The sequence below is a fragment of the Lutjanus erythropterus genome, chromosome 9, assembly GCF_056507025.1.
Source record: "Lutjanus erythropterus isolate fLutEry1 chromosome 9, fLutEry1.hap2, whole genome shotgun sequence".
NCBI lineage: Eukaryota > Metazoa > Chordata > Actinopteri > Lutjaniformes > Lutjanidae > Lutjanus > Lutjanus erythropterus.
This window is the reverse complement of record NC_139325.1, coordinates 34,434,929-34,451,404: the sequence shown is the minus strand read 5'-3', so window position 1 is coordinate 34,451,404 and position 16,476 is coordinate 34,434,929. Positions and strand designations below refer to the sequence as shown.

General features: G+C 39.2%; 1 protein-coding gene across 2 annotated transcripts in view; it reads left to right on the top strand.

Moving 5' to 3' along the window:
• Positions 1–1,191: 1,191 nt before the first annotated feature.
• LOC146321968 (uncharacterized) overlaps positions 1,192–16,476 on the top strand; it is a 21,611-nt gene continuing 6,326 nt past the window's right edge. For both annotated transcript variants that reach the window (XM_084727301.1, XM_084727302.1), the window contains exons 1-7: positions 1,192–1,466; positions 5,925–6,043; positions 6,494–6,723; positions 11,827–11,950; positions 12,266–12,387; positions 12,921–13,007; positions 13,202–13,291. In XM_084727301.1, the coding sequence (XP_084583427.1) occupies positions 1,377–1,466; positions 5,925–6,043; positions 6,494–6,723; positions 11,827–11,950; positions 12,266–12,387; positions 12,921–13,007; positions 13,202–13,291 (862 nt within the window). In that variant the 5' untranslated portion in view covers positions 1,192–1,376. The remainder of the gene's footprint in view (positions 1,467–5,924; positions 6,044–6,493; positions 6,724–11,826; positions 11,951–12,265; positions 12,388–12,920; positions 13,008–13,201; positions 13,292–16,476) is intronic.

Below are 16,476 nucleotides of genomic sequence, written 5' to 3'. Positions count from 1 at the left end.
GGTCAGAAGTGTCCTACTTCGGACATTTCTAATGTTGGTCACCGTTCCTGAATTGCCATGTGATGAATTGTGGGCTAATATTTTGTTTTGTGTCCAAACCTTGATGTTTTACAGTGTACCATGCATTCTGCATATAGGTTGCAACAGATGGTGTCAGCAAAAGAAAGAAGGACAACATAAACAACATGGATCTACAGCACTGAGTGAATAAAGTGACAGTTTTATATAAAAGTTAGAAATACAATTCATTATCATTACCAATGAACACAGCACGGAGCCCTTTCAAAATAAAGGTCTGATAACAGCTATTGGCTGTCTTTGCTAGATTTTTAATTTTGGTATTTCTGGAAAGAAGAATTCATATTTCTTCAGGAAAGTTTGAAAGGAAAATCTGAAAAAAATTATAGCAAGGTCACGCCAGACAGGAGACTTATTCTCCCTTTTTCAAAAATAAGAAGTAGAATTAAAAGTAAGTAAGTACAGAGTAAATGCTGTTGAAGTGTAGGCTATGTATTATTTTGTTATTTTCTTTCTTTACAGCTAAAATGAAGGAAACATAAGGCAGCTGGAACCAACTGTTTAAGAATGATAAATTCATGTTTTCTTTTTATTTTCTAACATAATTATTTAATTTTTTAAACCAGGATAATTTACTTTATTGATCGTTTTACAACACAGTTATATGATGAGATGTAGCAGATGTAGTTCTTTTTATGCCTCTCACAGAAAAAAAAAAAACAAAAACCAGACGCGTTAAAGCAAATGGGTGATTAAATTATAAATCATAAAAAAAATCAAAATGTTCTGAAAACTGAAAAGTGAAGCTGCATTTAAGAGTGAGTTGGTACCTAAGAGGAGGATAGAGGTAGGATCGTGGTACAATTTATTTTTGAGGAGTTAAACAATACAATATAATATAAGATAAGATAAGATAAGATAAGATAAGATAAACTTAGAGAAAACTCTAACTGTCCTCCAGTTGACAAAGTGACTTAGTCATACTTTTGTTATGTGAATAAACTAGGCCTATATATAACATTTAAATCTGCTTAAATTTATCTCCATGGAAACTGAAAAATTGAAAAAATGGAAATTGAAAGTGTATTAATTAACCATTTTCCAAGGCTTCAGTACTCCGACCGTCCACGTGGTGTCGCTGTAAGGACGGTTAAACACGTTACTGTATCATCGTCAACATCCGGCGACACGTCTCCTCAACACACCGCCGAGCGTCTCATACATCTTATTTATCTAAAGCCCCCCAGAGCTTTCATTAAAGGGCGATGTTGTAATTATCTTTGTCACTTCCAGTCGGGCAGTTTAAAGTGTAGTTAGGATCAGGATCAGGCGCTTTAATCGAGCCCAGAGAGCTTCAGATGGGGGAGGTGAGGAAGCTGCAGAAGAAGTTGAGACAGATTGAAAATCTGGAAATAAAAATCAGTCTTACACCCGAGGAGAGATTCAAGGTACAGAAACACTTCATCTGCATTTTGTTCCCCAGTGTGTGTGATCCGTGTGTAACCTGTGTGACTTCCGCAAATCCCGAATAGATTTCCCTCAGGTGAGACAACAGGTCTGCAACTCAGGCTTCACTACAGCACAGACACACAGCACAGACTGGGTCTGTGTTTAGAACAGGGATCAGACTTCACCAGCCTTAAACAGAGAACTGCTGCATATTCACACACCAGTATCACTGAAGGGGAGACTGGGGACCGATGCAACGCTTCTTGCACTTCTCTAAGCTTCTCAGAGAACTAGGACTAGTGGACTAGTATAGAAGTGGTAGTTATTGTGTTATCATCTGACAGTTTTGTCTGGCAGAGCCATTTGTTGCATAAGGAAGCATAAACATCAACTTAAAGTGAGAAAAGAAATGAGATTTAAAAAAATATATATATGTTTTGTGGGGCATTTTGTTACTAATTATTAAAAGTTAACTGATTGATAGCTGAGTTAAGGAAAATGCCCAAAATTTACAACCCTAATTTGAACTAGGCCGACCAAATATAGATCAAACATACATCTGATTATAATACCATTCGAAGATGATCACATATGCTGAATTGTTTACCTTAAATTTAAATTTTTGAATGGAAGAAGGCCGATGTTGTAACTGACCCCAACCCTGGGGACAGTTGTAACATGTTAAAAATACAGAAAAATTTCACTCGTTAATTTCTGCCTTGTGTCTCAATAAGTATTCTGAAAACAAGCATTGTTTTACAATAATATTATGGTATTTATTTATTTAGTAATATATTTAAATGACAGTGTTGTTTTTTAAATGTTGAACGTAGGCCTACCTTGAGTCAACGTGCAGATGTTACAGATGCTGTTCAGTCTCTCTATGTTTCAGTGTGAGACAGGGAGAACTGAACAATTTGCAGCAACAAAGTAGAACCCGACCAATACTGGATTTTTGGGGCTGATGCCAATACTGATATTAAGGAGTAAAAAAATTCTGATATGGTTGAATCGGCTGATATTCCTTATTTGTATATTTAAAATTAAAAATGACACCAGGGTGCTGAAACAGTAAATTTTCATTGGTTTTAACATAATTGAGTATAAATAAAATGTTGCCTATAAAGGTTTTTTAAAAAAGTGAACTATAATAATAATCTGCATGGGTGATAATATAAATGAGCCGAATAATCGCTCGATACCTACAACCTTTTATGAAACATGTATTTATTGTGCAGAACTGCAACAATGACTAGTTTATGTTGTGTGGTTTGTTTTGCTGTGGCTGCTTAGCATGGGGACGGTTACAACAAGTTGTCGCAACTGTCCCCACCCTATCAGCCGTGACAAAACATCATGTTCTAGCTTGACACATGCTAAACATGTCACTTTAAAAGTCAACAAAGAAACTGAGTAAAACTGAGTAAATTCTGATTAATTCATACTAAAAGTCAGGACTGTGTGACAAAAATGCAGCTTCATGAAAAAACACTTTTATGCTTCCTTTTTTTTTTTTTTTCAGTAAAGCGGCAGCAGACGTCGACTGTGTCTTCCTTCTAACTGAGCGTAATGCAGTATGATCATCGTCGCTCCAGCAGGTTTCTGATTAGACGAATAAGACTTGTTGCAACCGTCCCCAGTCCACCCTATATCAGATTTGGCACACAGCGGTTCACATGATGAAATAAATATGACATTTTAATGGTGCTGGATCGCTACAAAGTCATGAAGTGAGGCTTCGTAAACTAGGAATAACGGCGCCCGATGCCATAAAGAAGAAATATATGTGATTAAAATGAATTAATAATAATGGAGGGATGAATAATTTGACAGCTTTTGCCTCAGGATTTTTTGGGAGATCAGAAGCGCACACTTTGAGTGCATCAGAGAAAATAATGATCAGGAACTTTGAGAGAGACTCAGTATGTTAAAGGGCAGCGTGTGAGTTCTGTGAGTTATGGCCGTGCCCTACAACCGTGTTGTTTCTTTACTGAGCTGTCCTCCCACCCTCTAATTGGAAAGAGGAAAATAGATGCATGTACTGGAGTCTCACACGTCTACATCTAAGGATCATTTGGTCTTGACGGTGAAAGTTACTGGTTTAGTATGAACGATTAACTTCTGTGAAGAAGTTCTGTTTCCTTTCTGCAAATGTATCAGTGCGAAAAAAAGCTGCATTCAAACAGAAAATAATTGTAAAACAAATCAATAAATAATAAAGTAACATCACACTTTATCTCCTTAATAAAGAAACATTTCACATTTTGACACTGTTGGAATGTAATAGGCTACATTTACTCAAGTAAACTTAATCAACTTTATATTTATACTCCACTTTTCATTATCAATTAATCTGCCAACTGTTTTCAAAAACTGTTTTCATTTAAATTGTTAATAATTTTATGAAAAAATCCTCATTACAGTTTCTCAGAGCCCGAACTGACATCTTCAATTTCAAATTCTTCTGTCCAACTAACGGTCCAAAAGCCGAAGACTCTTCATTCTCATCATAAATTCCAAAGAAAATCAGTAAATTCTTACGTTTAAGAGGCTGGAACCAGATATTTTTTGCTTGAAAAATGACTGAAACGATTGATTATCAAAGTAGTTTGTAATAGGACTGTTTTCTTGATTAATTGATTAGTTGTTTGGGCTATATAAATGGTGAAAAATGTTGATCAGTGTTTCTCAAAGATTTTTAGTTTCTTTATATGTTCAGAAGATTCTCATCTTTCTTAAACCAAATTATCTAGAAAATGCCTCGCCACAAACATGAAAAACAGGGCTGTTTTTCTCATGAAAAGTTTTTTGAGGTGCGTACTTCTCGCAGGACGACAGAGACTCTAAAAACATATGTTGATCATAAAGAAAATGATGCATCGCTGTAGATTAAACTACCCAACAGTAAATAAAGTAGTTAAAATAAACTTAAACAACTCAGTCTGATATCAGGCTAAAAAAAATCAATTATTTAACACAAAATATTAATTTAAAAGGATTTTATGTGTTTAAAAATGACTCTTCCAGAGTCTATTATCAGAGCTGCGTCCATAGCAACAATCTGTTCTCCATAGCAACAGTCTGTTCTTCATAGCAACCGTCTACTATACAAAAACAACAGACCTTAGAGTGCAGAGTATTTAACAAAGCCATGTAATAAAAGTAAAAGAATGCAAAATACACATTAATGCAACACTAATATTAATCCAAAAATATCACAGTAAAACTCTGACAGCGACTGTTTTACTGCACAAAGTGTACTTTAACATCTGATACTAGTACTAGTACTTACATATGTATATTTTGAATGCAGGACTTTTACTTGTAGTGGGATATTTTCACAGTTAGTTAAATAAATGATTAATTGAAGGATAGTTGAAAATGTTAACAATCAAGTGATCGATTAGTAATCAGCGTACAAAATGCCTATTCTGTATTTTAAGTTTTATCTAAATAATTTAAGTGGCAAAGTAATGTGAAACATTAAGTAACAAAGCACAAACATTTAAACCAACAGAATAATTAAATACTCACTCTAAACAGCTGCTCTTGTCATCTTGTCCTTATTCAACAAAGAGCTCCTCCAAACGAAACGATGCCAAATTACTGCCAGTTATAGTCTCACCAGGCAGAAAAAATAAACTGTGAGAAAAACTGTGAGTTCTAGAGAAATGGTAAACATGGAGATAATGAGTTTATTTCACAATAATGACCTGCTCACTGTACATTATCCCACTTATTACATGGTTACTCACCAAAAAAATATTTGGCACACATTTATGTGACAAAATATTAGTTTTAAAATGATTTTAGCGATTTAACAATGATTTTATTGTTCTTTCAGAGTCTATGATCAGAACTGTGTCCTTAGCAACGGTTTGTTCTTCATAACAACAGTCTGTTAAACAGAAATAACAGACCTTGCTATAATTGACCAATCAGAATCGAGTATTTAACAAAGCCATGTAACACTACATTTTTAATTGTTACATTCTTAGCGACAATTAATGGACTAATGATTTATCATTACATCCCTACTCACTATGCAATCAGTGTTGTCGTGGTCAGATCTACCCTGCCCACATATTTTCAAACGTCATGCTTTCAGTTTCTGTGAAACAAATTGAGAGATAACCCTGATGAGATCACTGTTACATCATCAAAGCTCCAGCAGAGCCACAACAGACATCATAAAGGTGTTTTCACTATCGGAGTAGTGACATTTCACGTGTAAAACTGGTGGAGCGCTCCTTTAACGCAGGAAACAGCCAAACTGATGTAGCGAACCCACTCATTGATGCACATTTCACAACTCGCAGTCAGGCAGGAGTACAGTGTGTGTTGCCAGTTGTAGTGTAATAAATCCAGACAGGCTGAGTGTGTTGGTTGTGCATGTAAACAACTTGTGGATTTAGCAGCTTGGTTTACAACCAATCTCGTGCCTTCTTCCCTCTCAGATCTCCAGGAAGGCGGAGCTGCGTTCCAGATTGGCTGAGCTTCAGCTGCAGCTTTCTGGCCCGCAGCAAACTCTGGGGATTGTGGGAGACGGAAAAAAGGAGAAGATGAAAAGACAAGTGTAAGGAAGTGAGGGAGAGGTACCGGCGAGGAGGGGCGGGGGGGCCCAGATGGAGAGAAGCGTAATTCTTCAAAAGCAACAACATTCACTTTGAAGCCTTTGATCTTTTTTGTATGTCTATCCAAACACACCGGAGGTCAAACACTGTCACGCTTGAAGAAAACGGGAACTTTCTACTGTTCGTAATGTGTCATGTAAACATCATCCAGGGATGTCATCCTCACTAATAAAGCCCCCGAGGGCCCCGGAAACCACCATGTGTGGATATTAACATCAAACTCAGTGAAACACAGTTTTCTTTCGAGTACACAGCTGGTTATTAAGAAGCGCTGTTTTTGTTTGTGTGGGACTCGGAGATCCTCTACAGGTATTCTCCCTGTCGCAGAAGGATGCTGTGTGCGGTTTGCATCTTGATTATTCATTCAGCTCTTGCTTTCTGCTCTGGCACAGGGAGGATGCCCCTGAGGCCCTTCCATCACAAACGCCTCCAGCCTCCAAGATCCTTAAGGGAGAAGAGGAGTCCAAAGCTCAAGCAACGCCAGCGCCGGCTGCCAGGCAGCGGGAGCGAGGAGGAGGAGGGGGAGCAGAGATAGGCAGACAGCAGCGGGAGAGGACGGAGCCGGCCAACGTGTCAGATCGCTGCCGAGAGTCAGACAACGAGCAGCAACTGCGACAAGAAGGTGGGGTAATTAAGAAGAGTGGCTGAAGAGATTCTTATTGCAGTTTGTTGCAGGCAGTAGGTGATTTCGGGGGGGGCATCTATCATATTAGAAAATTGACCAACATGCACCCCAGTTATTAACCTGCCACTGTCCCTGCAGGGCCGTAGTCAGGATTTTGGTCACCCTGACCATGCGAGGGGGGTTTGGGGGTATGTCCCCCTGAAAATATTTGGAAGGCTACAGTGTAAAGGAGCAATAAGAGGCAACTTCACGTGCAAAAATGAGTACAGCAGTCCCAGTGGTGAGTCGGAGCCAGTGATGTATGTCAGGGATACTCAACTTTCTTTGCACAGGGGCCACATTTACAAAATGACAGGAGACCAGGGGTTAGTAAGGGTTACAAGTTAAGTTAATTTATGTATTTTAGTAAAGAAGTGCAACCAGGGAAATGTTGTTATGAAGCCGCTGAAGTCCGGAGAACGGTAAAGTACCGCTTAAGGAAATATCGTCTCCATCCTGCTGTTTATTCTCAACCAGAGTGATCCAACCACCACAAATCAAACCGTCACGTTACAGTTAGTTATCAGATAAAATGAGTCAACATTCACAGGACTACAACTTATCATTTTTTTAAAGTCTGTATCTTCTTAACAACTAAATGAAGCTGGAGCAAGATATATTATATATGTTGCTGCATTTAATAACAACAACTGCATTTTAGTTGTAAATGATTTGGCAGCATTTAAAATCATGTTTACAGCAGGTGTTTTCACCTGCATTTGTCCAGGGGAGTTATTATTACTTTAATTAGCCTGTCAGTGTGAACAGACGAGATTTTCCTAAAACACATGGAAAATCTAAAATGATAGCTACAAACTTAACTAAAACAAACTAGAACTTAGTTTCTCAAACTGTGGTCCACAGAGGAATACATGATTTTTTAAATGAAACTTATTAATTTAAACATAATATTATCAAAATACAACAAATGTTCATATGAAAATACTTAATATATCAGATTGTTGAATTTAAAATAATTTTTGTCCCTTTTTTTTTTTTTTAAATATCAGCCTGATAATGGGTAGTTCAAGCTAAACTGTGATGGGGAACCAAATTGGGAACTATCATAAAGAGAAGTGCAGATCAGTAGGAGAATATTTCATGCAGCCGTGTTGAAAATTCACTGAAAGACAGTGAACTGAGCACAAGTGTTAGTAAGAAGTGCCAGTGAAGTGTCCACAGCACCTGCCAGCGCCAAATAACGCCACAGTGAGGTGGTACTTGCGGAGCTGAATATTTTTATTAGGTGGTACGCAGTGAAAAAAGTTTGAGAAACACTGAACTAGAGTTTTGAGTGAGAGTTCACTGAGGAGTGATGATTAAAATCTGTAATTCCAGAAACTTAATTGCAGAATGCAGCCCTGATTGGCAGGACGTATTAGTCAACTTTCAACGGTTTTGATGCCGTTATGCTGTTGCACCGTTATTGTGCGTGTGACACCTGTTGTTACCGATGGTAACAAGAAATTGATTTATTACTACGGGTCACAAAATTCTGGGGGCGTTTTTCAATAAAGAAGTTGGGCAACTGGCCTTTTTCCATCATTCTGTGAGCGACCGTGATCTGACTTAATGCAGCACACAGCAGGAGCCTGTGAACGGCAGAGCACAGACAGAGGAGCTGGTTACCTGGCCTGTCGCCTGCAGCTCCTGATCACTGTGGCTGCTCCTGACTGTTCGTGACTCTCTGATCTGCTGCCAACAAATCCTGGAAACATTTGTTGTCCTGCATGGTTTAGACGAGCGTTTGTTGTCAGTGTCAATGAGAAAGCACATTGCATTTCCTGTGACTTCTTCAGAATAAAACCGGTTAAATGCTTTTACCGTCAAGCTGCAGCAGCAGGAAATCTCAGCTGTAACTTATATATAGAAATTTTGCCAGTTCATAATACTGGAAATACAGTATATACGTATTGTAATCTTTAGTAAGCTTTGGCGGACTGGATAAGGCCAGTTGAGGGGATTAAGGAGTCGAAATCCTGTTTAATATATAGTGCGATCTGTGGTTAGGATGAGTTGTAACGTGACACGGGCAAACAAAAACTGTTTTTCCGGCCTGGAACAGAAATTTTCAAAGCAGGACACCGCGGCTGGAGCGTTGTTGTCAGAGACATGAGCATTTTAGCTCTTTCAACTGAGTAAACTCAACTGCTTCCTTGATCTTTGATGACATATAATGGTCATTTTATGATTTATCACAGTAAATATATTACAGATTTCTCCTTTAAATCTATGCATTTTGAGAGCAACGGCAGTCACTTATGAAATAATGCCAACACATAGATGAAAATTGGACTAGAATCCAGCACAAAATAAGTCACAAATATGGCCAATTTTAAAATCACTCTTTCATTTCAGCCTCTCTTTGCATTGAAATCACTTTCGCTGTCAAACAAGTCGAGCGGAGGAGAACAACTGCAGTGTCTTTCAGGTTTTGCCCTAAATTACCTGTCAAGTGCTCTAACACTCATTACTCAAGTTCACCAAACAATAAACCATCATCTTAAAGTTACACGTGGCATAACAATGAAAAATTGGCGTGTAAAATGTCTCGGCTTGTCTTGTCCCAAAGTGTCTTAAAATGAAATACCAATGCAACACATAATACAGACACAAGGTAGAAGATGGACACAGAACCGTTCAGCTCAGCTGGCGAGGTGACGCATGCCGACTTTTGTTCACAACACACCGTAAAGCTAAGTAGTTAAAGCAATTTGTCACTTTAATTTGACATTTTAAACTATATGTGAATTAGAAAAAGGCTGTGGGCCTGCTCCCCTCTTTCTCCCCTGGTTGCAGATGGAGTGGGGATATTTGATTTTTGCTGGGGGTTCTTTTGCTCAAAGAATGCTAAAACCGAAAACCTAAGTCGTGCTGGTGTATCCCACCAATTCAAGATGTAATAATGTAATATGCTGTTAAATTCAGAATATTCACAAATTCTGAATAATAGTGGAAACCTGTTGTGCATGTAAACGTAGTAAGTATCTGAGGTTTGTACAAGTTATAATCTATGGCCCCGACCACGGCTCTGAAATACACAGTACAGCCTCACTGTGCTGTGTATTGATAAATGCATGAAGCTGTCCGTGTTGCTGAAGGCGGAGACGTGTATTTGCGACTTTTTGCTCTACAACGTTCTCTAAACTACACTGCATAGCTTCAAGAGTTGGTTCACTAGTCGCGGTTGAATGACACGAACTGGATCAGTCCCACTGTCAAAAACTGTAATACAACATTTAGTTCCAACTAAACAGTTTGATTGGACGAGAGGCTTTCCATGATAACTGATATAAAGGATAGTCGCACTGGGACAAGTATCACTCCTCTTTACAGATGTTCTAATAACTGTTACAAATATTACATGACATAAATGGATCATAGAGAGGTTATTAAACTGCATTTGGCAGCTTTTATACTTTGATAACAGCTGATAAGAGAGGTTAACATAGCAGACTGAAAGGCAGGGAAATTATTCAGTTAAAGTTAAGAAAAGAGCAATCTGAGTTTATTAACCTGTTAATATTTACTTTGCCAGTACCTGCTGGCGGTTGCTTAACTTTATCCCCCAACATGACTGTAGTATGTAGATGTTAACTTGGTAACAAAACAAAAGACAATCACACAACTAAAGTTCACCGTCTCATTTTACCTGAGGCTCCCTGCGCTGCGCCTGTGCTGCCGTCATAGCCAGTAAAAACATACATTCCTCTTTGCACCGCTTTCAGCCTCGGCGAGTCTCAAAAATTTGAACACGCACATTCAGACCGAGCTGAGACAAAGTACAAAGGACAAAGTAGCTACCAAGCTAATATCAGTGTGCAACAAAATGTTAGTGTTGCTCGGCAACGGACCAACTCCAGTCCAGTCCTGGAACTGTTTGTGCTGGCAGAGGGATTAATCGATTTGAGTGAATTATTAAGAAAAAAAAAAAGTCAAAATTCTCTGATTCCAGTGTCTTAGATGTGAATATTTTCTGGTTTCTTTCCTCCTCTCTGACAGTAAAGAATATTTTTGGGTTGTGGACAAAACAAAAGGACGTCATCTTGGACTTTGGGAAACACTGATCACCGTTTTATTGACCAAATAACTGATTGATTAATGGAGAAAATGGTCAACAGTAATAAGTAATGTTGCTCCACGTGTATGGACCTATCTTTCAACTGACCGGGATTGATTAATCGAGACAATAATCAACAGACTATTGATAATCATAACTAATAAATGGCACCTGTAAAACTGTTGTGTAAAAGCAACGTCAGACAAGAGGGAGTGCTGCTGTAAAGATGTTACTGAGTAAATGACGTGTGTGCTGATTGTGTCTGTGGATCAAAGGGAATCAGAAAACAGTCTCGGTGATGATGCTGTGAAAAGAAATATGGCCTTTTTATAAAACTATAAAAAAAAAAAAAAAAAGCAAAATAAAGTGTCTTAACGATATAAAAAGAAGATTCAGTAAGGTAGATGTGTGTGTCAGGTTTGTCCACTCTGATGGAGGCAGACTGTGTACCAACACTGATCACTGATCAGCAAAGGCACAGTTTAATTGTTCCCCTGACTGGCCAGAGGATTTGGTTTCCTAACAGCTAAACAGCGATATGTTTTTTCGTACTTTCTGCGTTTAAACTGGCACAGACTTCTGATTTTGTATTGGCCCTCAGACAAATTAGAGTGTTTGTTCTCACCCAAAATAGCGTTGGGGGGGGCATGACTCAGGAGCACCCGGATGTGTTGCTCTCATCCATTGCTTAAATAAATCATCTACTGATCGCAGGCGGTTAAAAGTACAATGCGGCACTCTAATTTGCGATTAACATCTAGAATCAGATTATACATGTATGCCCAGAGGAGTCCTAACAAGCTCATGTGGCTGCCGGTATTAAAACCAACAGGCTGCATTTGCTTCCCTGAAGACAGGACCCACGTTTTGCATCCTTGGAGCTAAATTAGCCCGACTCCTCGCATTGGCAGACTAATCCATATTGAAGAACTGTGTAGATTAACAAGCCGGGGTGCTGATGAGGCAACACTGCTTAATTGCACAAATCATTTCTTTTGCAGAAGCTGAATTTACATCCCTCAAATCGTCTTGGGAGAAGGCAAAGTTTCGCCTGAGGCTGCTGGAGGGTCACAATGACATAGTCACCTGCGTGGTTGCCGTTGACAACCTGGTGGTTTCTGGAAGGTAACGCAGGAAAGAGGCACCCATTTGCATAATGGATGTGCAAAGTGAACATTTCACCTAATTTATCACTTAATATGCTACTGCTCTCTGCCTTCGCTGTCTGACATGTATTTGTTTTTCTTCCCCCTCCCTGATCGCTCGGCGCAAAAATCTCTTGCGGTTTATGTCGAACGCCTTTTAACTTTGCTTGTTTTCGCCTGCCTTCTCTCGCTCACCATAACTCCCTTTTATATCTTCCCGCATCCTCTCTTTCTCTCTCTTTCTTCCTTTCTTTTTTTTTTTTTTTTTATCTCTGCTCATCTTTTCTCCTCCAAGCCGAGACACGACAGTGAAGGTGTGGCACGTTCCCACGGCAACAGAGCACAAGAACCTGGGGGGTCACTCTGGCGGGGTCACCTGTCTGTCTGCGCCTCCCCCTGAGTACTGCAAGAGGCTGGGTGAGGACACACACACACACACACACACATACATTGTTACATGTGGGCTGAGTAATGCCGGTGTCCTGCGGTCTGGTAATTATAGGAGCGGTTCATCAGATCGACCCCAGTGAGAGATAACCTCAGTAGACACTTTATAGAGTTCACTGTCTGTCTGAAGCAGGCAGCCTTCCATCACTTGAACTCCACCGGCCTCTCCGCCTCCCACACTCCCCCCCCCCACCTGCTTCCCCAACTTAAAATACCAAGCAGCGCATAAATGATGCAGCTCAGTCAAACTATCGTCACTCTGCGTTCATCGACTAATCTGTTTCTTTTTTTAAAATCTGTTCTCTCCGTCTTCTGTCTTTGCAATCTCTTTTTTTTTTCATTTTGTACATCATCACTTATTTACAGCTTCCACCCAGCTTAATTTCTCGTCCTCTCCTCTCTGTCTCTCTTTTTCTGACCCTCCTCCTCCTCCTCCTCCTCTTCCTCCTCCTCGTCCTCTGTCCCCCCTCCCGGCCTTTTGTCTGTGTTTGCCCTCTCGACAGCCTGGTCCCTGTCTTTGTCCGACAAGGAGAGGTTTATTTTGAGTGGCTCTGCAGACTGCTACGTGAAGATCTGGGCCCTGAGCATTGGTAGGCTGAACCACACAAACACTCACACACACATACACGCACAGATATATACATATATATGAAGGTAGACGCAGCCTCGGGGCTCTGTCTGACGAACGCGTGTTTGTGTGTGCGTACCTCGTAATCAATGTATTCCTGTGCGACTGGTGGGCTGTGTCCTGTCAATTAAATTAGTTTTCTCCCGCTACCTGCAGGGCAGTGTATTAAGTCAATCTACACGTTCAACGCTGTGACGGCGCTCTGCTTTGTGCCAGAAGGAGACGGCTACATCATCACCGGGTCAGGTGTGTTTCTGTGTGGAGAGCAGGTGCATGTGGAAGAACTGAGAGCCAGTGACACAGTCAGCACAGTAATTGGAGTTGGATGTTGTCGTTTCACATCGTGTTTGTGTCTCCCTCTGTACAGTGTGTGTTCTGGACAGGGCTGGAAAAGGGCACTGAAAATCTGAACTACGGGTTCTCCTACATCACCACAATATTTCTCAATTACTAGTTACTTTTTAACCATTGGTTTTTGAGGCATTATGAAATGCAACATTCAATCAAAGGTGTTTCTGTTTCACCAAATCTTCAAATCTCCAGTCTGAATTACTCCCACCTGCTGCTGCGTTCTGTTCGGCGCTCACAGTCACCTCTTCAAACTGGGGCTGCAAAACTTCTGCATTTCCCTTAACTGATAGTTGAGGATGTTAATAAGATACAAAATACTGTCATTTTGTTTTCTCATTTTAAGTGATTGTTATCGTTTTCATTTTCATTGAGATAACCTGACTGGCTACAAAAATGCAGATGAATAGTTTGGATATTATATAAAATTGTACTCAATACTCAATTATGATTTTAAAAGTAGATTACATGGTGTAATGCATACTTCAACAGAATTGAAAATCTACTCATAAAAGCACAATATCCATAAATTACACCCCTGGTTCTGGACATGTTCACACGTACGTGTATGAATGCCGGCGTTGGATAATAACTTATTACATGTAATCAGGATTACATAATCAGTTTACAAAATATAATAAAGTGAAAATGTACAGTGAGCGAGAAGTAGGGCTGCCACAGGAAAGATTTGGAAAACAGGTCCAAACATACTGGAGCACAGCGACAAAGTTTTATTGACTAACTTTTCCGCTCACGCTGCATCTTCAGCTTAAAGCCTCAGTTGTAATTGACACATTTTATCTTTAACAAACGTTGCACCTCCTGAGATTTGAAAATTGCAGAAAGCCATATTGCAATTTTGATAAAATTCTGATTAATTGTGCAGCTGTAATACAGATAACTCTGAATGATGGGGTTTGCTGTTGAGAGCTGGGTGTCATTAATCTCTTATTCCCCCTTTTAATCAACTGTTAATACAGTATTTTTCAACACTTTATTCTAGATATTGTTTTGTTTTTATGTTTTTTTGATTTGAGTGATATTACTGATATAAGTGGTTGATTATAAGTAATTTGTTTACTGATGTAATGAATTGTTGTTGACTTATTGAATATTCTACAAGAGCGAATCTGTCGTTTCAGCCGGTGCTGAATCAGCGTCTAATTAGAGGAGGTTATTTAAGAGGATGTGAGTCTCTGTTCTGTTTGACACTGATAAAAGCGCGGTATGCGTCGAAATGTCAGTTGTCACCTCGTGCTCCAGTGTGTCTTTCCCGTGACACCAGTATCCTGCCCCTGAGGGCACCGGAGAGACCTGCAATTCCGTGTGAGACGGTTAAATTCTTCCTTCCTCTGCGTCATTATTGCGAAATAAACCCTGACAGGTTGATGCAAGACTCGAATCACCCTGAAGGGATTTGTTATTAAAGTTTAGAATTTCTTTCAGTCTGCAAATAGAAATCAGAACATTGTGTATTAATCTACAAATTCATGTAAATAAATGCATAGCCTTTTACAGAAAATGTCAGATACTTAAATAGGGCAGTGCAAAATATTACAGTAAAGTAAGTTTAAGATAATTGTTCTGTAGACTGAAACAGGTGTAGGCTGAAGCTACAGCTTATAACACCTACCCTTTTCACAGCGCATCATATGTAGCAGTCAACAACAAAACAAAACCAAACAAGACAATCAAAATAACAACAGAGACAAAAAATACAACATAAAAAAACTTTTAAACCTACTTAATGTTCTACACGTTTTCAGTTCCTCACTGCAGCTGTTCCATAAACTCACTCCTTTAACTGACATACAGTGTAGTTTGGCGCTGGTCCTCACCAGTAGTTTTTAGATCATAAAAAACGCCTCTCAAAGCATGTTGACTTTCTGTCTTCTTTTTTTTTTTTTTAACAACTTTTGGATACTTTCAAGAAAATTGATTTCTTTCCCCAACGATGACCTGCTCATTGTACATTATCCTGTTTACTGCATCGCTGCTTACCTAAAAAAAATAAATAATCAAATACAAAACATTAATTAAAATATAAATATGTATGCTATATTTAGAATATTTCCACCACTTTACTTTGCCGTCAGACAGCCTTTCCGGACACGAAGCCGCCGTTATGTAAACTAAATCACGCGCTCTCCAACCCAACCAAACTCCACAGGAGAATTCAGTCATTTTACCTCACAGGACACTGGAGTTGCTGCTCTACTGCTGCCTCAATCTGTCAGTTTGTTTGTGTTATTGAGTTGCTTTGGTGTTTTAAAAGGATAGTTCACATTCACCAAAATCACACAATAACAGGAAGCAAACTCCTTAAACGAGGCAGCTGCAGACGAGCAACTCCTGTCTTCTGCGAGGTAAAATACCAGATTTTGCCTGTGGAGTTTGGTTGGGTTGCAGAAAGCGAAGTTCCCTGTCAGAAGAATTTATCTGATGTCAAGTAAAGCAGTCCAAATAAATAAATATAGATATACATTTAAATGAATATTGATTTTTGAGCAGTACATTGCTAACTTAACTTCCGTGACTCTCCTCTGCTTGTCCAAGCCGACATCTACTGCAAGAAAAACACTGACCGTAGATAAGTACCTCATACAACCCCACATTAAATAACTCATGAAAAGCACATCTGATATACTGCTGTTCTTAGACAAGAGCTCAGATTTTTTGACGGGCCTGGCTGGAGAAAAAACAGCGATGTACAAAACTATTTTATTTAAATCTGAAATGTTTTGAGATGTCTAAAGAGAAGAAAACAATTATTTTGTAGTATAAGGTGCAAGTTTTTCAACATTTCATGCAGAAGTAATTCAAAACTAATCCAAAAGTATTCAGATTAGATTGCACTTTTTGTAATTCAATTAATTATGTTATTATTATTATTATGCAATTACAGTGCAATTCAGTAACTGACTACATTTCAAAGTAATCTGTGACCCTCTTTACTACTATGTGGAGTGTCACCCCGTGCCATCATCATCATCTGCCACCGAGTTAGAGGGTGTAGCGCAGGTTTATCGGGCCGAATCAGAGAGATGGAGGCGCACAGTTTAGGCAGTCAGGCTCAGGTGGGT